The sequence below is a fragment of the Ruditapes philippinarum genome, unplaced genomic scaffold (genome assembly GCF_026571515.1).
Source record: "Ruditapes philippinarum isolate M1 unplaced genomic scaffold, ASM2657151v2 ctg184_1_1_1_1, whole genome shotgun sequence".
NCBI lineage: Eukaryota > Metazoa > Mollusca > Bivalvia > Venerida > Veneridae > Ruditapes > Ruditapes philippinarum.
Window position 1 is genome coordinate 158437 of NW_026863779.1, and position 26759 is coordinate 185195.

A 26759-nucleotide genomic window follows, 5' to 3' on the forward strand; every position below is an offset into this window, starting at 1 on the left:
CTGCCAAACAAATAAAAATAAAAATATACATTTCTAAACAATTTAAAAAAAATACAGTCACATAAAATATACAAATGGCAATATGATTGACAGGGGCAGTAACTCTGAAAAAAACCCACAAAAATCAAATTTTGTTTTCTCCTCATGTTTTTTTCTTCTTCAGATTATGTAAATATTTTCTTAAGCACTACAAATGTTTTAACTAAAAATTAAAACACATCGGACTGGTTCTTTTTGTATTGACACAACATGTTGTATTTTTTATCCTATTATTTGAATCAGTGTCACAGTCCATTTACAAAACTGGTAACAACATTCTTTATTGAATTCAGACTGCACTTTTGACATTTATTGCATTTTGTGTCAATTTATCTATTTTTCAGCCATAAAAGTCATTGACAAGAGAACATTTATTTACATCAGATGATTTATGCATAATAATTTAGGTATGGATGCTTGTTAGTGGTTTTAGAGTACAAAAACAATAGGTAAAAAGTATGACTAATTGTTGTAATGGTTTGTTTATATTGTGTCAGAATAAATCTAATCATAATAAATGCAGTCAATGATGATCTAAACACAACATTTGAGCCATGTCATGACAAAACCAACATTATGGGTTTGCGACCAGCATGGATCCAGACCAGCCTGCGCATCCGCACAGTCTGATCAGGATCCATGCTGTTCGCTTACAAAGTCTATTACAAGTAGTGAAACTGATAGCGAACAGCATGGATCCTGATCAGACTGCGCGGATGCACCATTATGTTGCTTTTGTCATGACGGGGCTCATTTGCATGATGTCACTTATGGTATGATCAATTAAGTTGAATTAATTGTGACTGCTTTCCACTAAATTACATTACAGGTGAAGGAATTAAAGAAAGATTAGACAGGCAAGGTTTTAAAAATGTGACATTAGCATAAGAGACAGGTTTAGCTTTAAGGAGTTCAAGGTTTGTAAAGCATTCCAGGCCTTCATATCACTTACCAAAACATCATTACAATTTGCCATTTAAATCAAAATTCCTTAAAGCTAATTTGCCCTTGTCTGAATCAATGGCATCCATGTAACGTCTGTTTCAATCATATTTAAGTTAACACAATAATATTTCAATCTTTTAACAAACAAAGAAGGAAATACAGTAGTTTTCCAATAAGCTTGTAATTTGTATCACATCCCAGTCAGGGCAGCTGAAACTCTGATCTTAAATGATTACAATCCTAAATTTCATAATTACCAGCTACTTAATATTAATGACCACTTCAAGTGACAATGCTGATTTGAGAAATTTAGGGGCTTTGAGACCCTTATAACATACCCCATAACAAAGGGACTATTGTGACCCGGGATAGAACTGAGGGTGTTCCCTGTCTAAAGAACCTTAATGAATTGCCCCCTAAAGGCTTAACAATATGACTTGAGTGTGGAAACATGGGAAAACAAAGGTCATTTACTGGTGACAAATGATTCCACCAATTAAACTTCTTTGTCTTTTGAACACACACTGATGCATCCAGACAGATACTGACCCAAATATTTAGTGTTTTCAATTATTATAACAATAACAAAATTGATCCTTTATTGTCTTTACTATTCCTTCAATAATTTTACTATTTCTTAATGTAAGCGAGAAAAAAAATGTTGTTAAATTCAACAAAAAGCTTTTGAGAAATATGTTTTAACAGTTCCTTATGTAGACTTTGAAGAACCTGAGACCTGTATATAAACTAGGGAACAATTTTATTCTTACATAAGCACGTAGCAACTTTTTCAAATACCAAGTCTGTAAAGGCACAACCAAAACACAACAGACAACTATAGAATTGAGTTTTATAAACAGTCTCTGGACAAAAATTAGAAATATATCTTTTATAAACAATCTGTAGTAAGATTTGACTTAAACAATGAATAACAAAAATTTAATTAAAAAATAATTCATGTTTTCAACTTTTAGCTTTGGTAGTAACAAAAATCTAAGACATTATACTTTATAAAATTTCTCTTCCCTGTCACTCTTTATTATCTCATTCTTGTATTGATGGATGAAGCCCATGGCATTTAAATAATTTCTTTTCTAAAACAAAAAACAAAAAACCTATCTTAACTTGAGTTCAAGTTCATTGACACAAAAACAAATTCCACAAGAAAACAAGATAGCATCTATCTATAGTCTGGTAAAACACTATATAATACAAAGTTATTGGTTTTTAATCTTAATTATCGTGTTTGGCATACAGTGAGATTTCAAGGGAGAAAAAAGTGAATTATTTTCTAAGCAGCTGTCCTGCTGGACTACTGATCTAGATCTACTTTCTTCAAGCACTTTGGATTTTTTCAGGACTTCTGATTCTAAAGTACATTTCTGCTAATCTCAATACAATGAAAGTTGACAGTAAAACTCCATTATTTGGCTTTGTAGGAAACAATCACTTTCATTAAGTAATCATGTAACAACTCCACCCACTGTTTTAGAATGTTGAGAGCAATTAGCTAATTATTAGTCTACTACCCCTCCTCAATGAATGCATTTGTGCCAGACTTAACTTTAGATTCCCTTTCAATGCAATCAGCTGGTTCCCTGATATGTGCCAGACTTCTATGGCTTTCTTTCACAACTGTCAGCTGGTACCCATTTCAAAACAAATCATGATCCATGCAATAGCTTTTACTATTGCCCTGTCCTAATTTCTTAAGTCACGCTCTCTCAGAAGGTAATTTGGCTTCCCTTTGAGAATAGCTGGCTTTTTCATTGAAGATGTTACAGGTGTTTTCAGTAACACTAATGAAATAATGAGCCACACAGACAATGACAAAATCACCAGACAGTGAATCAAACTACTGTAAATATACTTGTAAGTGCACCATATGATGTAAATATCCTTGTTAGTGCACCATATGGTGTAAATATCCTTGTTAGTGCACCATGTGACATAAATATCCTTGTTAGTGCACCATGTCATGTAAATATCATTGTTAATGCACCATGTGACTTAAATATCCTTGTTAGTGCACCATGTGATGTAAATATCCTTGTTAGTGCACCATATGATGTAAATATCCTTGTTAGTGCACCATGTCATGTAAATATCATTGTTAGTGCACCATGTGACATAAATATCCTTGTTAGTGCACCATGTCATTTAAATATCATTGTTAATGCACCATGTGACTTAAATATCATTGTTAGTGCACCAGGTCATGTAAATATCATTGTTAATGCACAATGTGACTTAAATATCCTTGTTAATGCACCATGTGATGTAAATATCCTTGTTAGTGCACCATATGATATAAATATCCTTGTTAGTGCACCATATGATATAAATATCCTTGTTAGTGCACCATGTGATATAAATATCCTTGTTAGTGCACCATGTCATGTAAATATCCTTGTTAGTGCACCATGTGATGTAAATATCCTTGTTAGTGCACCATGTCATGTAAATATCCTTGTTAGTGCACCATATGATATAAATATCCTTGTTAGTGCACCATGTGATATAAATATCCTTGTTAGTGCACCATGTCATGTAAATATCCTTGTTAGTGCACCATATGATATAAATATCCTTGTTAGTGCACCATGTCATGTAAATATCCTTGTTAGTGCACCATGTTGTGTAAATATCATTGTTAGTGCACCATGTGATATCAATAATATGTGCTTATAGGGTTAACATTTTATGTAAGATAATACAAAACAGGTAATCAATTTTGATAAACTAATTACTGATGCAGGATTTTGCAGACAAAAAAATTGTAAAGTTTTTGTTGATGTCATTGGTTTGTTTTTATCAAAGTATATACCAGACAAAAAATCTGACAGTATCCTGTTAGAACAGTTTAAATGACAGGTTATCTCCAATGTTTTTAAAGATATTGCAGTTAATTTTATTGTGACACTTTGTATCAACTTATACATTGCAAAATTGTTCATGATATACAATGTATAGACTAATATTTTTATACAATAGCAATAATTATGATATATAAACTATTTGAACAAACTTTATTAATTAATAATTATTTCTCAATCAAACTTAGAATCATCAGTGCTTGCATATTAATTTATTTATAAAATATTGCTCAAATATCAAATAGAATGATAGATCTTATCATTTATATAGTAAACTTAATTCAAATAAATATTTTTTCTCTACATTTCAAAAATATTCATTTTACAATACCATTCATTTTAACAAACTAAAATTTGGGTTGCAAGTTTTCTTTTAAGTCAAAATGGTTACTCATCAAATGAAATAAATTTTTATCTCAAAATCACTTCACACACAAGTGTCAACAAAATTTTAAACAAAATGAAAATCACGAACCAAAAGAAGAAGCATTTTTCTCACTGGTGAACATTGATTTATTATGATTTTTTCTATGCCCCCTAATTCCCAAAATGCAACCTTGGTGGTGCAAGAATTAAATATTTAAACCATGTTGAGGGTTAAACTGATGACTCATGTAATCTCCACTTTTGTAATAAAGATTTGTATTTCTTTTTCATCTTTCGTAATAAGTTGTTCTTTTTCAATGTCATTAGTTTATTCACATATCAGAGCTCAAATAAATTGCACATTCTAGAGTGTAAGGTATCAAACATTAGAAAATCACTAGGAAATTTTTATTTCTCCTGTGGACTTATCCAAATTACTTTTTTCTTTTTTTTTCAAAGCCGTCATCTATAACAACTTCAATCCAGACTGATTCAGAATTAAAATATTTCAGTTTTATAAAAGTAGGACAACTCAGGGGGTTGTATCTATTCATATAAATGCATGTTTTGGCACTTGTATATATGATTAACTGGATGTAGGTTTCCTTTAAAAATCTTGTTGAACAATTTTAAGGGACTCAACTGACAATTTTTGACATGACAGGACTGGAAATAATTTTTCAAGATTACTGTTCCAATTCATGTTGGAGTAGACCACAAATTTGTGTGCAAAATTTCAGATCATTCCTTGCTCTGTTTTTCCAGAATGATTATTCAAATTGTGAAAAATGGTCAAAAATTGCAAATCGGGCTAAAATAGCACAAAAATATTTTAAATTATTCAGAGTATATTTTTTAAATATGTTTTGCATATTTTTCTGTTTTAAGTGCAGCAGTTGAGCTTTGTAAGCCACAGTTGATCTTTGTAAGAACTCATGCAATATTTACCTTGTCAATAAAATTGCTGTATCATAGTGAGATCTGCTGTCTTCATCACCATTGTTTTCAGATTGCCACTTGCAAAATCTTTTCAGTGTTTCACCGGCATTTGGGGTAATTTTGGGTCCTTCCTGGTAAATAAAAAATTTAATTTTCATAAAATTATTTATCAAGAACAATAGATAAAATGTGGGAAAAAAATCTTTTTTATATGATTTTCTATAAAACATTAATATTAATTCTTTTTCATGCATCTGACTCAGAATGTTTTTATCAACTTCAGATTTAAATGTTCAGGTAAGAATGAACTAAAATCACTTAAAAAGGTTATACCAATCTGTAATTAAACCAGTATTTAAGTAATACTTTCAATAACAGGTGGTAAGTTTAGTTATTTTCAATTTTCACTACGCTGTGATTTTTTCTCTTTTGAAATTGCTATAATTTTGATTGACTTGTTACAAGATTAGGAGAAATAAACCATTTTTCTTTTCATACGTCTCATTAATCAAATATAATTGATGAAAGTGAACGATAATGTTTCATTTACGTTAACAGTTACCTGCCCATGACTATGCATACTTTGATACAAAAGTGACAATTATTCTTTTGATTTATATCAAACCGTTAGAAACATAGTATGACCATCTAAAGTAACCTTGTCAAAATTTGACGCGTCTGAACACACGACCTTGCACCTTTGCTGTCATACACCCTATATGGTGGCTTTATTTACAATACTTTAGAATATTGCAGATATATAAAAAAAGTTACAAAGAAAGGCGTTTTCTCAAAAAATCATAATGCACAAAAACATAACTATATTGTTCGTTAACTAATGACACCAGTTTTAACTATTGTCAAATCTTAATCTTTAGTGACGAGAGTGTTCACAGGTTTTGGCATTTCAACTTTGGGAACTTTTTAAATTTTCAACTGACAAAATATATGAAATCAGTTTAAATATGTAGTTATCAAGTATGAAATACTTAGGATTTCTTTATAAATTAACAAAGTTGCATTTGGTATTAATTATCATATGTAAAAAGTCATTTATCAGAAAAGGTTTTTTATAAATGCTTAAACTATGGACATGTCCTGCTTGATTTTTATACCTTTATATTTTATACAAATATAGTTATCCAATAAGGATTCTTTAGTCCTTATTTTGATAAGGAAATCGTACTAATAAGATGATGAAAAAGTAAAACAGATTACTTGAAATAACAGAAAAACTCATTAGAAGAAATGAAATCAAGCCAGTTTAAATCTATATAGTTTACACTGGTAACACAACCACCGTTTTTAGTTACATTTTTATACCGTTTTACAAGCACAAGTAAATGTGCATTTTCTTTATCAGAGATCATGTTACACAGTACACACAAGTTATGCACAAACACAATTCCATGTGATATGGCCTGTGAAATATTTTCCCATCAAAGAGGTAATAAATTAATAAGATTAGGACATATTACCAAGCTGAAAAAAAGATAATGTGTAAATTAAGTGTTCGACATTGTTACAGCATGGCACAAAACATGCTTTATGATGACATTTTACATATGCTGAATCACTTAAAGAATTATTTATATTGATGCACAATGCGTCCTTCTCCAATTTTATTTTCATCCTTTTCCATTTTTTTCGCTTCTCTAACTCAGAATGTTAATTTAACATTAGCTGCACCTATTTACATACTATGTTAAATTTCTTTTGACTGTACAAATGAGTTGCACTTTGACTTCTACCTTTCTAGGCACAGTAAAATGAGACATTTTCAAGCCTGAGTCATGTTGTATGAAAATATCATATTTACGAAATAAATGATTTTTCAAAAGCGCTAGAGTATATTAATTACATAGAAAAAAATTTGTGCACTGTGGCTTTTATAATGCAACATAGGTGATGAATAATGGCACTAAAATTAAACCACAAAAAAAAATTAACTGAATATTAACATCAGCAATATTGCCTATTAACATTCTATTTAAGAAAAAATAAATAATCAACGATTTAAATGTAACTTTTAAGTGCTTTTAAATTGGTGATTTTTTTAATGAAAAGGGAAGTCATTAAATTTGTATATTATCAATAAAACCATCGGCATGACTAACTAGGATTCAATTCTAGTATGGTACAACATTATACTTTTAAAATAACTTTGTTAGTCTAACAAATTAATAACCAAAGTAGGAAAATCGTAAATTCATCAGTTAACCATAAATGACAAATTGCTTCATAGCAGTATTTTTCTCTTCTTTTTTTTTTTTGCATTATAATAAATATTTATCTTGAAATTTCCCATAAAGCAAATTGCATATTGGTGCAACATTGAAACAAAATATTGAACAGGACAAAGCTTTGTCAAAAATTGGAAAAGTGTGGAATCCTAAAATATTATTGAAATTTTTCTAATAGTTATTTTTCTTATTTACAATTGTTACATGGTCATAGAACCTGAATATCATCTACACAAAAAAAAACATCCTTTAATAGATACATGTAGTAAAAAATTTAAGATTTGGTAGGTTTGTTTTATTTCTTTTTTCCTTATTTATTTTTGAAAACTATCTTAAAGATATTGTAAGTTTTACATAGGAGGTCTATTGAATGTTTCATGAACCCTAACAGATGAAAGGTTATTTGATGAAAAATGAGCTTTCAGCATATAATAAGCAGCACATAATTTGACCACACTTGTATCTCCAGCAATTATCAGTGTTCAAATTATTCCCAACAGTCTGAAATGTGTTCTTCTATAATCTATTTTCACCATTCAAACTCCAAGGTACATTAATATTTGTTGTCAAAATGCAGAAAGTGGAACAAATTCCCAAAGTTTAAATCATTACAGACAGATCAGGTTCTTTAAGATGATTGATTATACATGCTTTTACAAGACCCAGATGAATGCCATATGCTTTTCACTGACCAAGATGATTTGTCAAGCTTCTTGTGATGCTGACACTTCCACTAATTACCAAATGACCCTTGCTTTGGTCAAAATCATCAGATTTTATAGAAAAGGTGTGAAAAGTCACTGACTTTATTGAGTTCATTGAAATCAGTAACATATATTTAACTTTGATGACCAAAGATTGTCTTGTGATGAAAAATATCGCTTGTCAATCTTCAATGTATGTTTTTTCAACAAAAGCTGTCAAGATATAAAGATAGAGTTGGACACTATTCTATTTCAAACAAGGGACCTGATTAGGAGTGTAGTTTTACGCGGGCTTCTCCGCCCCCTTCACAAACGGCATTGTGGGTCAGGTCCTTGTCAATACGGAGATCATGTGAACACTTGGACAATCAAAACAGGTTAATATTTCAGCAACTGCCATGTAAATTATAAGGTACAAGAGAAAATGAGACAAGGAAACAACCACTTTCCTCAGCACAATGCCTCATTCAATCATTTGTTTTGGCAAGTTTAAATGAAATTGCAGTCAAAACATTTTACATTCACTTTCAAAATTTCTCAGCTTTCAATTGAAATCAGTTTAATATTTGTCCCTAAAAATCATCCTCAAACTTTTTATTTCATACTCATAACAAGAAAGGTATTCTTCTCTTCTATAACATGAAAAAATTCATTAAAAATCATTTAATTATATTACCTTTCTGATTAACATTTTTTATTTAAATTATCAAATATCTCATTTTTAACATTCCTTTTTTGTGATGAAAAAAATAGTCTTTACTTTGTTCTTCCTTTCAGAAAAGTATGCAAAATGTCGTAAATTTCTCATAAAACTAAGAGTGTCATCCTTAAAGCAAAGGCCAAAACAATTAAGGTATTGAAGAGCCATACATTAAAACAGTATTCATATGTTGGTTACATGACACGGCATGGTTTTTTAACAACCAAAGGCAAACCTGTTGTATTCAATCGTTTTATTTTGTATGTATTTAGAGTTTTATCATGATTACCGATAAAGATCATTTAATTCCTGTAGCAATCGAAAGCCACCTGTGCCGATATAATTGATTGACAGGCAAAACAACCGTATGAAAGGTTTTAATTCGGGTCTACAGTTTCAGACCTATATAAGTCTAATAACTGCTTAAGTTATTTCGTGTCGACAAATGATACGGGCTTAAATCAAACATAAACTGACGAGGACATAACCCTGGGTAAAACTACACTTCAAGAGAACTCACGCGAAAACGAGTCTGTCATAAGAAACTGAAAAGGTTAACGAAAATATTTGTAAAACAAAATTTAAAATCAGATTTAATTGGAGTCATTACACATGGACAATGTCTTAACATTCTTAATTTGATATTCAGTAATTTTAAACAACTCAAACAATTCAGTTGTGATAAAAAAGACATTTTAACACCTGTTAACAAAATTAGTTCTATTCAGTGGGCATATAAGCACATAAATGTGATTTACATAATGCTGTCTCTAGGGCATAATGCACATTTGCAGTGGAATTTGAAAATCTAGTTTGGAGGTCTAGTTTTAAGTATATCTAATGTGAACATTACAGGATTATATTAAACAGACAAGATGTCAATAAAATTCAATTATAATAGACAAATTATTAATAAAAATCCAATTAAGTCAATATGCTTATATAATTTTATCTTCATGAGTTGATTTATTTGAAATTCAAGCAGTGTTTGTGATGATACCATCTTCAGATGGTTTGAAACTTTATAGAATGACAACAAATAGATGCTCTATTACAATCAATCTATTACACCTCTAAATAAGAATCAATCAAAGGTTATTTCATTTCATCTTCATGTAGTCGGTTTACTAAATTATTTTGATACTGAAATTTATTAAGCTAACATTATGTACAGTATTACACTGGTTAAATCTTAATGAAATTTGGTATGTTATTGGTAGGTTATTGAATATTTGAATTTTAAAGGGCAATCTTTCAATATTCCATTCACATATAAACTGGGTGTGTCAATAAAATGTGGGGTGTGTCAATAAAATGTGGGGTGTGTCTTTAAAGGTTATTTGACACTGCAATTCAAGATGCACAGAGGATTTTTTTAACCTATATTTTAAATTGGATGAGTTTATTAGCTGTATAACAATAAATCATTTATACTATAATATATGGTATGCTATAGTAAATATAGTCCTTGTATTATTATTATTCTTAACCTATCAAATAATAACTACTTATGAAATAAGTGTCATGTTTTAACAGAACAATAAAACTAAAATATAAATTCTCCCAATCATGATTCTTACAACAGCTCCATTTAGTTATCATTTTAAATTAAAGTTTATTTCTATTTTTTTCATAAAAGGAGCTTATGGTTACTGCTGCAAGCAAGTTTAACCTTCAACCTGCGCGAATAATGGGTTATGTCCAGCTTTAAATTTGGAACAATCCATTCAGAGTTAAAGGGATTTCACTGTCAATATACAAAGTTTGAGTCAAAGATGTGCAGGCTGGCCTGGCTCTATACTGGTGGCAGAGTCTAACATCTTACAGTTCCGACATTAGAAGGCCTTACACTGCAGCTAAATTTGATTAAGAAACTTGCCATGCTTTCATTTCGGAACCATTTATGTTACCTATAGAGGTTTCAATACAATATAGGGTTTAATGATAGATACAGAGTGTGTCAATAAAATGTGAGCTTTGACCTCATTTTCAAATGAAGTAAAACTTGCTTCTAGTTCTTTTAGACTCATTGCTCTGGTGATTTTCAAAGTGGCTTACTGCCATGATCCGGTGGGGAAGCTACAAAAACCACCTTAAACCTGATGCATAAAACATTTTCAGAAAATTTAACAAAAAAAGTTTGCTTTGCATCTCCTGATTATCTGCTTTTCATATTACAAGCCAATTGTTTAAGCATTGATTTTTATCAATTTCTTACTTTATGATACAACCATTGTTCTGTCACGTCAATTCATCTTCAAACATCTGTTTAATTAGTGCTGGGCCTAAGAATTAACAGTCTTTTATTGTTAATTATTCATCAAAGACCCTTTAAAATTGAATAATCATTCTTTAGTAGCAGGAATTCTTAAAATTAAAACTACTATTTTTGTTCTGCTAAAATCATCTCATAAACATGGCCCTACTTGTATATTTTATCTTATCATTGTTAGACAACGAGTTTAAAATAGTATTTCATATCGGCCAGTTAATTGATAATATTTATTCATAAATAGTTGTAATTAGTTGAAGTTTTAATACAGTTTTAGTGATAATGTCACGATAAGCCTTTGAAGATGGACTACCAACCCTTTAAGATACCATCTTTACCTGTCTTTCAATATAAGCCTATCAGCTGCAATCAACAAAGAATGAATTGTAAGGTGTCACAAAAGGTTATGGCCACACAAAAAAACTGGACCAAAATTATGTGAGAAATATGCTAATTTCTCTGTATTTCAGAAACTTGTTGAAAATCATAACTCAGGATTAGTACAGTCAATAAGAATTGGTCACAGAGCTATTCCCCCTTCACGGACTATCTGGTAATTTATTTAGATCAGTGGTGGAAAACCTCATAACTTTAAAAAGAACTCTAATTTAGTCTGAAGTTCATCCTTGTTTCAAGACAAATTCCAATTGAAATGTTTTATTTTTAGGGTCCTGAGAATAAAAGAAACGGCAAATGGCCACACACACAACTCATTAATATATTGTGCTGTAATTGCTGAAGGTTCTGCATGGTTATCTTAAATAAAACATGCTTACTATTACAATGTATATAAAAAGCTAATAAAACAGAAAATTGTATAAGAGTCAATTTTGTATGACCAAAAATTTTTATAAATGTGACAACTGGGCTATTCTGAATGCAGCGGCCTACTTAATAATCATTAGTGACCAGGACAGTAGATTCCTGCAGAGGGAAAAGAATAAGGTGATATCCCTAGGTAACACCGGTTAATATCTTCTGCCTGATTTTACATAATCTTAAGCATGTAATGTGTAATCCATTCTGACTGCCTACCACCAAAGATGTTTCACACCACACACAGAAACAAAATTAATTTCCCCCCTTTTTTTCGAAACTGTGAAATACGAAAATAAATGTAAATTGCAAGTTTCTCCCAAAACTGCACAGTTACTATTTTAAGATACTTGACAAAAATTTGCTGCTGCTTGTTATGTCTGGTTCTATTTACAGGTTTTAAAATGTATTTCAGCATTGGCAACATAATTAAAATATCTGACAGGCTGGTGATATCTGTTCTTTCAGTCATAAAATAGGAAAAAACAACAAAATTGTCAATGTTGCATGCTTGGTTTAGTAAAGCCTGTTCATGAATGGTAGTGGTAAAATACTAAATGCAAACTACCATCAGGTCATTGAGGGTAGTGGTAAATGCAAACTACCATCAAGAGCCCTTGGCATCGGCTTTAAGCAGAACTCATTATTTATACATGAATATGGTGACATTTGGAAATATCTGAAAAAGTGTCAATAGAAGTCTGAAGTGTGGTCAGATATATTTTTATTTATCAATTTACAAAATTTACTCCTAAATAAACCAGCCTAAGTTTGTAAAATGCCATTGATCAATTTAAATTCTATAGAGGTTTAATATCTTAATGGTTGGGGACATAAATGCCACTTGGAATTATTGCAGTATCAGGTCAACGAGAATTCTGTACAGCCAAAGGAGCATCACTTTGTCTATTTGACATGCTGCAATGGTATATTTAAATTCATAAATTGCCAAAGATAATACAAATTTTATAATATATATGTTTACTTACCCTTTCTGTGTGAAAGATGACTATTTTTACAATGACTATGTGGATGAAATGTCTTATGGTGTGATTTCTATATATACTGTTGACCTGAAAATATATAAAAATATAATCATTATAACAATATCATTATAATGCACTTAGCTCACATTTGTGACTACTGGTCACATAATCAATGGTGTGGCAATGGAAGAAGGGGAGATAATCCTGAACAAGAAATAAAACAGCTGACATAATTAATTAAATCAGATATACAATGTCAAAGAAATAAATATAAATAAATACCTATCTCTGTAAAGTGAATTCTAAACTTTTTGAAAGAAATAATGTCAGAAAGGCTTTCATGGTTTTTGCTATATTTTGTAGCATTTTTTCTGATCTCTGCCAATTTTCTCAAAATAATACATCATTTTAAGTCCTAGATCTACTGGCATGCGAGCAGTTCCCATACAAAAATCGTAGTTACTTAAACATTATTTTTTATTACGCTCACTCACCAAAATTTGAATGTTACACATCAATATTCGGCTCGTCACACAAATCATGGAAATTCCATCATGTTCTAAACATAGAATAACCCTTAGTTATGAGGCCTCATATGGGGTACAGAAATTATCCATTATTTTGTATGAAGAGAAGTAGTTCCCGTACATAAAATTTAAGCCATTATAATTATACAATTTTATTATATCGGACCTATTTTTCATTTATAATTGTTGAACAGACCATTTTCTAAGAGATAAATAGATGTAATTCAGGAAATAGAAAGTAGACTAAACGCGTGTATCTATTACCCGGTACCGTTACCCCCAACGCATTCACATGCGATGGCATGCTTGTATGCATGATATTTTACGCATCAAAGCCATAAAATTATTTTATATAGTAATATTGGTCAAAATTCTGATAATTAAACAAGTTTTCATCACATTGCCTTCTTATCTGTAAACAGGTGGTATTAGTGGAAAACCCTTTAACATGCCTCACGTGTAAGTATGTTTGCGCATGCGCGCAAGGACGGAATCCCCCAGATAAAACAAGGTCACGTTTTGACAACGCACAGGTGAAAGTGATTTAAAATGAGACTTTTTATACGTACTGCCGAACTGACACTTAGATTTTGTCTCGTTTATGTATCTGCTTGATTTGAAATGAATTTTTGAAGAATGCATGTAAAAATCAAGCGTTTAAATGAAAAATACGGGTACTGCTTCTGTACGGGAACTGCTCGCATGCCAGTATGTAAAGAATAAGATGTATTTTATGACAGTCTGAGGTTACTTTCAAACTGCACAATCAGCTAATTCAGTTTAATGATATTCAAGTGCAATTTTAACAGACTTATTTGATTGACGGCCAAATATTTCAGAGTAAATCTACTGTAAATACCATCGAGAAATGAAAGTAGCATATGCTAAATCATTTTACATCTCTACCATACTGTACAAGATACAAAATTAAGCCTATCACTTTGGTATATACCAATATCATATATTTAGAAATATAATAAAAAATCTCAAAAAGATAAAAAATATATCCTTAACTGCTATTAATGATTGATCACGCAGACGTCTCAGAGAATTCTCTCTATCTTGTGGTTTTTAAACACGTAATAGTAACATATGTTAAATACATTCTTACATATCTGCTTCAAATGCCACCAACATTTCTTCAACTGTTTCTAAAAGAATTATCAAACAAAACAGCTTTTTCTTCTGGTATATTATAGAATAATTGGATCTATAATCCATATTTTATTTCAATTGGCCATTATGATTAATTGTTTAACACTACCAAAACTAACCTGTATTTCAATAACTTAGTGACAGATTAGCAACAACATATCAACTACTTTGTCTTATATAAAATATATACAAAGTTTTCCCTCAAATAATTGCACGTAGTTCCTTGTCTTATAAGCTGTGATAAAAAAGTCATTAACAGTACAAATTGTAAAAAATGTCTTTTTTTGTTTGCATTTTTGAGCTCTTAATTAAAATAATGTCCCACTTGTATCTTAATAGAAGTACTTCTGAACCACTTGTATAAACATGCTGTAATGTCTACAAACACCTGTTATGCATATCTTAAGTTACATGAGCATCAATGGCTATAATGGTAAAACCTGCAGCACTGTGAGCTATCTATGCCTGCTGCAAACCCAACTTTACAATGGGCTTCTCAATTCTTTCTATATTGTGATGCTATTACCCCCAATTTTGTTTGGAACACTGCAAAGGTGATATTGCACTTTTCCAGATTTATTGGGAGGAGGGAGACCTTACATTATTTAAGGCACAAGCAGGCCACAGTAGATCACAAACTACCATCAAACAATGGACAATAGTACATGTTACTTACTGGAAGCAAGAACAGCACTTTGTTCTACACAACATCAGCAGGACATGCAGTATTACTTGTTTCATGTAGTCTTTTAATTCTGACAAGTAAAATCTTGCTGGTAAAGCTCTTGACATAGTTTAGTAAGGATCAGCACACATTTGTAACATGTCTTACAAGCTTTCAATATTTACACAGAACTTGGCCTATCTCTCTACTGCACACTATGACTAAGTCAGTGTACAGTGATAAGGAGTTAAACTGCAGGAATTTTAATCCTTTAATCTTTAATTTGGTCAACTTTATTAACTGATCATTATATCATAGTGGTCAATAGCTTTAAATTCCGCCATGTCTCTAACATATGGTATTGGTTGAACATTTACAAACCTCCACTTGAATTTTTTTTCTCCAAACTTTTGCCATTTTATTTCTATAAATAATTAATCATCTTCATTATTAATTGTATGTGTGGGTGGGTGGGGAAAATGGCACAGAATCAAAATAATGGTTTGTACTTCTAATTATAAAAATTCTTGAACATGATCCCAAACATGTATTTGATCAAAGATTTTTTATTTTCAAGAACTTTTTCCAATTAAAAGTCTTTATTTTCCTGCAATGTTTCTATTTGGGTAAATCATGTAAGCATTGCACATGTGCAAACTTTTTAGTGAAATAGCAATTTATATAATAACTATATAAACAATGGCCCTTTTTCAGTTGACATCTTTTAAAATTTATATATTCCTTATTTAGGCAATGAAAGTGACACAATATAAGGAACTACTATAAATCTGTTTATCAAGTAACTATGACATACAGATATGCTTCTATAATCAGTCCTAAACCCAATATTGTATGTTTACATAATACTACTTATCAAGTATGTGTGAATGGTCAAACTTGTGATACGAATTTGGTAAATTGATAACTCTCACGACAAACTGACTGCGCTGTCAACAGCTGAGCAGAAATTTGCCTTATTTTTCAACTGATAACTTTAACACATTAAAAAGAAGTCACTGACATGCAAACTAGTTAGAATTATAAATGTTACAACATTCAAACTTGTAATTTGACAATTAAGTGTTGCCCAATCACAATTATAAATGTAAATATAGGTAATAACTTAGTGTCTTTAACTGGTTCAACTGACCAATCTTACAGGAAATTCACCATCTTTATTACATAATTATTGCAATTAACTCCACATTTTCAATAGACTGTCAAAAAAAAATAAGAATTTGATCTTTATATTTTGTCAGTTACTGGGACATTTCTTTTGTTTCAATCAGTGTAATTTCATGACAAATCTTAAAAGTGTTAGCCATTATTGTTTCAATTATTTATTAAAATAGAATGTACCAGATTTTACCTACAATAGCCTACTTTTAAGACATTAAACAGCTTATAATTCAGGTTAATGTAAAGTAGTGCATACATTTAATGTCAGGAAACTTACTCCATTCCATCCATCAATTTAATAAGTAACCCCACCCTACCAGCATTTACCTCATCAAAGCTTTTCTAATAGTTCTTGTTTTCTTTCATATGTTCGGGTTAACAAGTTCCCTATAGTACTAACACTATTAGTGAAAATAACCTATTGTGATAACCACAGACTGACTGTAAGGCAACAGGACACCGAGATATATTTGATAAATTACAAAAACCTGTTTTGACACTAATATCAATCAAAGTTATTATACTATACAGATAAGGCTAATATCTGTACTACTCTACAATCACATAGCCATCTACTATCACATATCACATAGCCATCTACAATCACATAGCCATCTACAATCAGAATGATTCTCAACAATGCCAAAATCAGACCATTAAATATCATGCTGCTTTTAATATGATTGGTTATTGTTGATCAAATACACTTATGAATCAAAATACTACATTTGTACAGTCTAATAATACAAATATAATGGCCAAAACTGTCCCAAAAAGACTAGCAAGTCTTGACTTCAAACTCTTATTCAATCAAACCAATTATTTCCAGAGTCCAACCCTTACTATAAATTCTAATTGGAGGTAATCTCCCCTTTTAATACCATTTTGGTATTCTTCAGGCAATGAATTTCAGACCTATAAAGCATGACACACTTATTCCATCACAATACAATAACAGACACTTTGATTGCAAAAAGCCATTTGGTGCTTCACAGCAGCTTCTTATGATTAATGTGGACAAGTTGGCAAATGCTTGTAGAGAACAGGTGTTAGGGCAAGTACAACAAACATAAGCTAGGAAGGTTACTGTTTGTAAACAGTTACAAACTGGTTTAATTAAAATCCAAACAAGCAAATAAAGCAGTAGAAAATACAGAATATTATGCTGCAATCAGTAATTATAAAAGCCAGACTAAGAGGTCTTTTACCTCCCTCTATTTTAATCTTCCTAATCCTGTCTTTCATTCCAATCTACCATTATATGCATAAGAAAAAAGGCTCTGCTATTATAGACACCATTCAATTTCTTGTGAAGATAAGTTAAAAGTACAGCCTTCCATTAAAAATCAAAGAACTGAAAAGCAGTCAGACACTGCAAAAACCACCTAAACAAAACAGACTTTAATTAAGAGTCTGATTTGAAAATTAATAACAACTGTTGATTGGTCTTCACCAGGTAACCTAGGAAAACAGACAGAATAATAACCATGGAAACGGGAGAAATGAATAGCAGAGTGCAGGTAGTTTCTACAATTTACCTGTAGCCGAGGAAGACCGCTGTTTGGCACACTTTCAGACAAATAGAACAGACAAGGCCAGTCTATACTCCAGTGAGAGGAAAATTACTACAAACAAGTTTTGGAAATCATGTGAAAGATATTTTAGATGAGTTTGCAAAATAAAATAAATTTCATTTACATGATAAGTATCACCGACTCTTTGAATTTCCTCTGTTTTTTCTGTAACCCCTCTGAGAAGCCTTTTAGTAAACCTACTGTACAGTAATTTGTCTGTTGGTGGGAATTACTGTTATGTCATAGTCTATGAGATATCAATAAAACATCACATGATTGGTTAGCAATAAACATGATAAGATATAGATCACCATGCCAGGTTCATTAAAGGTCAAGGTCAGACAGAAAGGACCTGTATAAATAATTGTTAAATATTATTACGAAAAGAATGTCAGCACACATAGTACAAAGCTGTAAATTTAGTTATTTGGGTTAAAAGAATAACACAACTTTATAAGGACAAAACAAAGTTTTCTATGTTAAATTTAGTTCAGTAAAGCAATATGGATATTTGTTTTCAAAATATATTTCTGCAAAGAATATTTAACTATTCACCACATACTTCAAACTACAGTTGTCTTAAATCAAGTTCATTATTTAACACCAAATCAATTTTATCATATCCAATGCAATCTGTCTTTAGCAAGATAGAATTTGACATTTCAGTTTGATGGAATCGTCCTCTATCATACAACTATGCATTCCCTCGCAACCAAACACGCAAGTTTTTTCTTCATGAAAATATTCATAATCTCTACACCAAAACCTATTTTTTTATGTCAGCTCAAAACCAAAAACTTTTATTTTTTACTCAGAAAAGTATCAAAGAGGAAGATTGATGTATGTAGGACAGAGAGAAGTAGACTTTACTAGAACAAGTTCCTCAATGAGATCTACTTGGCTATATCTAGAGAAATCTTGTCTTATCTGTAAGATCTGTTGATTTTCTGGGCATCTAGACATATCATACCAGATAACATCTTCTACTACAAACTCTACAACATGCTTTACTATTTGACAAACTGTTTATAAGAAATAATCTTACTCAAAATATATAGGCTATGTACCAGAAAATTGCTGTCTGGGAGGTTCAGTTTTCCATCTGTTACAATAGTTGACGATTGTGTCACAAAATTAACATTTTTTTATAAACCCAAATAAAAATCATTTTAACCCTCATGAAATGAATTTGTCCAGCTTTGAATTTGGAACAGTGCATTCAAAGTCGAAGGGATTTTATTGTCAAAATACTAAAAATTGAGCTACAACCAGTATAGAGCCTGGTCAGACTGCACAGATATGTAGGCTTGCCAGGTTCTGTACTGCAGGTAAAGACAACACACTTTTGGTTCCAGCAGGCAAAGTGGTAAAGTAAGTCCATACTTGACACCTATCAAAATGACTGTTAGAAAATAAAAAATAAGTTTATAACATACTTTGAATTAGCTCTTTTTAAAAACCTTTGAGAAAGCAAAATTTATAGTAAAACAAAAATATTGAGCCAAACATTAAGGAATCCCCAAAAAGCCTTGAAATATGTATGACTTCATGACTGTACAAGATATCTCAGGGCTTTTAGTACATAATGACCCAAAGAATACTTTCCCTTGGTCAGGATGCCCTAATTTCCCAATCCGACAACCTAAATAATCTCTAAACAAAATAAATTCATACATAATGAAACTGAAGTCTGCCGGTACAGGGCAGAAGAATGCCTGGTATTTCTGGCTCAATTCTAAACAGACAAATTTTGTTTGTTTTTGAGGTGAATCAGTTACCATTTAAAACAGATAAATTGTCTTAAGATTGTTTTGGCCCACAGAACTACATTTCTTTCACCTGATAAAAGTGCTGAGTCGGCTAGTTGGATTTACAACTTCAAAAGAATTTCAATCTGTCTGATGATTTCTTAATTAGCAATTTTACCTATTTTATATCCAATCTGTACAATCACACATAGCCAATAAAAATCCCCTTTATCATGAATTTTTCTCTTCCCTAATATAAAAGAGGAACTTAGAATTACTCATTTCCCTGCACAAATAATGACTGGAATCACATATTAATTCTTATACAATGTAGTTCATTTCATGCATGAAGAAATATTTTCAGGATTATAGAAATTTCATTCGGGAATTGGATATTCTACTATCCCTTTAATATAAAAGTCATATAATTATAGCTTAAGTTTGGTATAATGATTTGATATAGATCTCTCAAACAACTGTTCCAACTGTCCAGACTAATCCCTTCAGTCCAGTGTGCAAGTTTATTCAATAGGGAGCAGTATTGGATTGGCAATCCAGGGGTCACTGGTTCAATCCCCATGCCAGGCAGAAATTCTCGGTGACAACTGATCGTCTAAAACATTAGTCTAATGGTCATTTTTCTCTTACAACTAATTCAGAAATCATGAGGGATTAGAAGTTGGTCACTTGTGGAGAAATTGGTAATTACTGGTTAGTTATCCAGAAAAGTCGGTTAAGCTGACCGACTGCCGAGTTATGACCAAAAAAATGTGTTAAATTTGGCGTGAAAACTTTAAAAACAAACAAGTGCAAGTTTATTTAATGTTTCAATATGATTGTGCAAGTTATTTAATGGAACAGAGTTGGCTTATATGGGATTGTAACAGTCAACAGGACTGTCAAGATTCATCAACTACATTGAAAGATACATCAGTCTGATAGTACTTAATCACTTAAGCTTGGGGAGTCACCAAATTTCCCTTGAGGATAAACAAACTTAAATAAATGGTATAGGATGAGTCATAGATTGACCTGAGATTTTAAGCTGACCAGACACAGTAACCTTTTAAACATCAAGATTAATTGTATGTAACAATTGTGAAAATTACAAGGTCACCAGGTCTTATCCTGCTTCTTTAAGGCAATTTATATTGGGAGATTATATGCTACTGTAAAAAAATCTCAATTTTACAGTAGTAATTGTTCATATCAGAAATATTTTGTTCATCATTATTTAAATAATTTTGAATTTATTAACTTTAGATTTGAATAGTGATTGACATTCAAATCATTGAAATTCCACTAGCGTGTGTACATTAATATAGGTGTTCTAAACAATGTTGTAAATCTTCATCACTGTCAGGCAATGTCACAAGAGTCATGATCATCAGAATTCTGTAACAATTTTTTATGTATATCTTTAGAGCTTTTCTTCCTAGTTTTTCCTAAGCAGGGAGGTCCTTGTTGGTCCTTGTTTTCCCTAAGCAGACAGGCCCTTGTTTTTCCTAAGCAGGCAGGTCTTTGTTTTTCCTAAGCAGGCAGGTCTTTGTTTTTCCTTAGCAGACATGTCCTTATTGGTCCTTGTTTTTCCTAAGTGGGCAGGTCCTTGTTGGTCCTTGGTTGTCTTAAGCAGGCAGGTCCTTGTTGGTCCTTGTTTGTCCTAAGCAGACAGGTCCTTGCTAGTCCTTGTTTTTCCTAAGCAACCAGGTCCTTGTTGGCCCTTGTTTTTCATAAGCAGCCAGGTCAATGTTGGTCCTTGTTTTTCAAAAAGCAGGCAGGTCCTTGTTGGTCCCTGTTTTTCCTAAGCAGGCAGGTCCTTGTTTTTGTAAGCAGGCAGGTCCTTGTTTGTCCTTAGCAGGCAGGTCCTTGCTTGTTCTTAGCAGACAGGTCCTTTTTGGTTCTTAGCAGACAGATCATCGCGTGTAGAGGTCCCAGGTTTTCCTACAGGCATGTCTCTGCTTATTAAGGTAGGTCCCTGGTTTTCTGACAGCCATGACTGTGTCCTTTTCAGCACAGGCATACATTATTCAGAACAAGTGACATTTCAACAATATGACCAGTTTTACCAACAAATGAACCATGATTGTATATAATTCGGAATCATATATTAATTGCTCTTATGATTGACTTTATTACTTAAAACAAATTTAGTATGATTTATCTCCAGCCTTTATTTAATACTGTAGCATTGGTTTATTCAAATATTTATTGATATTTCTGATTTGTAAAAATCAGTGAAAGGTTACAATCATAAAATCTGAGAACTAATTCATACACCTGGCCCACTTTGAAGTATGAAAGAAAGTATTTATTGTTTTATAGCTATTGAAACAATCCATATATAAATAAACAAACTAATAAACTTTTGTTACACTTTCAAAAGTTGTAGGTTATTGTATTTCTCTGAGTCTTATCCACAAAAAAGGTTGTTTTTTTATTGACAGATCTATAATTTACTGGCATATAACTCTGTTAAGAGCTATTACCTGTAATTATATAAATCAACACTATTATGCTGTCATATATATATTTATATTTTTCGCTTGATTTTAATTTTATATTCCTCCACTATAACGGAAGGGTGACCCCTTTTGCCCTTAGCATCATGTGCAATCAACAACCTTCCAAATAAAGCAAGAAGAATCTTTTCTCTTCAAACATCAAGACCTGATGATATAAGTAAAATGAAATTGTTCACCTAACAAGAACCTTAAAACTTCAATATATCCTAAAATTATGTTAAAATACTATGAAAATCTCAACTTATACAATTTATACAATTTTAAGAAAGGGAAGTAAATTTGTTCATATATTTCTCTCATCATTTCAGAAGATAAATTAAATGATAAACATTTCATGTGCATGAAAACATTGCTCTAATTTTTTTTATCTCACAGTAATTGAAACGTTTGACAAATTTCTATGATTTAATGATATTTGATTGTGTATATATCCTATACAATCTATGTTTGCCTTTCATCTATCAGCCCACAGTTTATCTATTTATTTAATGTAAATTAAAGACTACCAACAGGTTTTTATTCGTATATCATACAAAATGAAAAGAAATCATCTTTAAATCAAAATTATTACTAATTCCAATATTGGAGATCAAGCAAGCAGTGAAATTTAATTTGTTTTTTTATGATTTGTCAACAGTTTAAGAAATAGCCTCAGAACTTATGTCAATTTCTATGTTAGGGATTAATATCTACAATATTACTGAAACAAGAGCTGTCAGAAGGACAGCGCGCTCGACTTTTTTAGTGCTTGCCTATAAAACAAAACTTTGACAGTTAAGGGCACACAAGACTTTAACTAGGAATTTCTAAGTACAAATCAAGAAACATTTTCACAGAGTTATCTTCTCTTGCTTACAGATAGGTCTCATGATGGCACATAAGAACTCCAACTTCCAAAGTAATATCTCAAATGGTTAAGTCAACAAGTGGACAAGAATGAAAATCTTAACTGAGTTTCTAAGTCAAAAAAGGGCCATAATTCAAATAAAATCCTTAACAGAATTACCTTCTCCTGCCCATGTTTTGGGACCATGATGGTAAACAAGTATTCCAACTTTCAAATTAATATCTCAAACAGTTCAGTCAAAAAGTGGACTGGTACTAAAAACTTAACCAAGATTCTAAGTCGATAAAAGGCCTTAATTTTTAAAACAAATCCTTGACAGAGTTACCTTCTCTTGCGTACAGATGGGGGTAATGATGTGAAATAGCATTAAAAGTTTCAAAGCAATATCTCAAAGGGTTAAGGCAATAAGTGGATTTTACCCATATTCAATGTATTTTCTAAGTCAAAAAGGGGCATAATTCTGTCAAAAACCTTGACAGAGTTATGTCCTCTTGTCTGTTGATGAAGGTCGTGATGGTAAACAAGTATGGTCAGTTTCAAAGCAATACCTCCAATGGTTTTGAAATAAAGTGAGGTGCGTACAAAAAACTTAACCAAGCTCAATACACTTTCTAAGTCAAAAAAGGGCCATAATTCTGTCAAAAACCTTGACAGAGTTATGTACTCTTGTCTGTAGATGGAGGTTATGATGGTGAACAAGTATGGTAAGTTTCAAAGCCATACTTGTAATACTTCTGAAATAAAGTGGGGTGGTACGAAAAACTTAACCAAGGTGTGACGCCAACGCCGACGCCGACGCCGACGCCGACGCCGGGGCGAGTAGGATAGCTCCCCTTTTCATAGAAAAGTCGAGCTAAAAAATTAACCAGGTAAAGAAATCTTGCAGACTTGGTTTATAAAAACAGTCACAGGCAATATCTTCATCACAAGTTATACATACGGAATATTATGTTGTAGTAGCTTTCTGAGGCTTTGTATTTTGCTACGAGCAGCGGAGGAAAATTGATATCTTGCGAGACCGAAGGTCGAGCGAGATATCAATTTTCCAACGTTGCGAGTAGAAAAATACATAGCCTCAGAAAGCTACTACAACATAGTTTTCCTTTTATTATATACCTTTTCGTTTAATTCAGAAAATGAAATGTAGTTGTCAAGAAATAAATTCATGACTGACGGATGAATACGTAATTCTTGCAAACTGGCCACGCCTTTACTAATTTTGGTTCCCGTTTCCAAATGCAACGTAATACAAAGCTAAGATCGGAACCAACGTCAAAAATAGTCCGGCACTTCCATATATGGTACCGTATTTGTCACTAACATAATACGGAAATTTCTATCCGTTGAAGCGTATTTGCGCTTCAAGATTTGCGTGTATTTTAGGGAGAACATTTATAGGTATATAATAAAGCCCCTTATTATAAACCACAACATTAAAAGTGTTCAATTTTTAGGAACTGACAGCATTTGAATCCACAAATTGTAGTATTAATAAAAGTCCACATATTGTAGTATAGCGTTTTAAACAGGCAGATTTTTGTGGCCTCCACTAAACTTGCTTTGGACAAGATCTTACCAATAAGTCAAAGTCTTCCTATTTTGAAACAAACACTGAGAACAGGAAGATATGGTACCAGTATATGACAGTAGCAACATAAGTGCAATTTTGATGACTTTGGGGACAACATAATTTACTTGTAACTGAAGCTTGTTTGGCTGTGATGCTGATTTCTTTACACATCTATAATTAGGCCATATTTTGTCATTTTGTCCATTGATCCGGTTTTCCTAAATAACTAACCATTAACTATCAATTTTTCTTCTTCTGAATTAGTAATGAGAGACACATGACCATCAGACTCAATGTCTGAGATCACAGAAAAATTCCACCTCACCATTGGATCAAACCAACAACCCCAGCAATACAAATCCATTTCAGCTTAGAGGGCAAACTTGTTAACTGAAGAACTCGGCCACAAATCTGACACTGCTCATACCAGACAACTACATGAATTGATCAAATAGCAAGATGAAAAGAAAAGTCCTCCCAAAAATACAGGCATTTTTTTAATAAAAATATTTTCATATTCTTGAGTAAAGGTTGTGAAGGAAAGAAAATTATGACCTTGTAATATAGGACTTTCAACCATTTAGATGGCCTGTATAGGGAGTACATAAATTACAAACATTCTTTCATCAATCAAAAAGAAAAAACAACAACAAATATAACAGGGTGGTCCATGTAAATGTAACATCATGTTTTCTCCATGTTTTATCCTGATGTTCAGCCTAGTCAACAATGTGCATACAAAAAAAGAACAGACACAAACAAAGAGGTAGAAAGTGGAAAAATCTCTATTTTCAAACATGAAATGCATTTTGGCACACTTTTGCATGTTTAAAACATCAAAACTTCAAGTATATTAAATATTTACATAATATTTGGTGTAAATGATAAGGGCCATATGTAGAATAGCTTAGGTGTATTGAAATATCATATAACTACAGTCTGACATACTACTTTACTTACACAGATTTTAGAATTCTTTCATGTTTTCTGGTGAAAGATGTAAAATACTGCATATTCCAAGCTACAGAATAACATCCATCTAGCTTTACAATTTATTACTTAACCAGTTTTTGGAGTTTTATTCATACATACTTGCACACCCAAAAAAAAAGGGGGGGGGAATTGGACCAAAAAAAGGAAAGAAGTTTGCAAAATAATTTCATCACACTGTAGACTGAACAATATTCATACACAAACATTATGCATTTAAAATATTTATAGATCTGAGATACAAAAAGAGGTGCAAAATATGTACTTTACTACACTCTGACATTTTCAATTCAGCAACAGTGTCATTCTTGATTTTATGAACTGCAATTTGGCTTTTCTCATGACCTATTCATGTACAAGCTAGCATAAAATATGCACAGATACTTTATTTATGTGCTTTCAATGTCATCTTTGACTGTATAAGTCTGGTTGTGCATTTAAACATTTGGTTTAACACTGTGTGTGCAATTCATCGGTCCAGATGTCTAAATGTAAGACAGCTACAGCCATGTAAGTTAAACATTCAGAAGCATTCAAACATAGTTCAATGAAACGAAGTATGTACATATAAAGTAACAGCAGAAACATTCGGAGGAAATTGCTCGGCAGTGGTTTTTCTTATTCTGATTGCTAGGTATTGTGTTAGTCACCATATACTCTGCTAGTTGACAGACTTACAGGCATCTCATACAACTTGCATCTTAATTAATGGCATTCAAATATATTTTGTAATAGTGCTTAGAATTGACATATATATCATTAATAACACAGTGTTCAAAAACCAAAAGTGTCAGAATCCCATTTTAATTCAATTTTCATCTAATCAGTAAAGCAAAGGAGTAGGAAATTTTTGGTAGAAATATGAGTAATTTAAAGGAGTTACTTGTTGAAATCTTCATCACCCTCGTTGAGATAAAACAGTCACGGGCAATATCTTCTGCATTACGGTCTCTTAATTCCCGGTGACCCAAAGACCTAAATTTCCCCGATTAGAGAACAGTTTAACCAACCAAAGCCTGATTGCGTGACAGTAATAATTTGTTACATTTGATTAGTTTTAAATATTTTTTCTAGATATTTTTGGATTTTAAAGCAAA

General features: G+C 31.7%; 1 protein-coding gene across 3 annotated transcripts in view; it reads right to left on the reverse strand.

Moving 5' to 3' along the window:
• The window catches only part of LOC132723309 (A disintegrin and metalloproteinase with thrombospondin motifs 9-like), a 126902-nt gene that overhangs the window by 64419 nt on the left and 35724 nt on the right, over window positions 1-26759 (reverse strand). For all 3 annotated transcript variants that reach the window (XM_060707986.1, XM_060707985.1, XM_060707987.1), the window contains 2 exons: window positions 12890-12973; window positions 5175-5296 (listed from right to left, as the gene is read on the reverse strand). In XM_060707986.1, the coding sequence (XP_060563969.1) occupies window positions 5175-5296; window positions 12890-12973 (206 nt within the window). The remainder of the gene's footprint in view (window positions 1-5174; window positions 5297-12889; window positions 12974-26759) is intronic.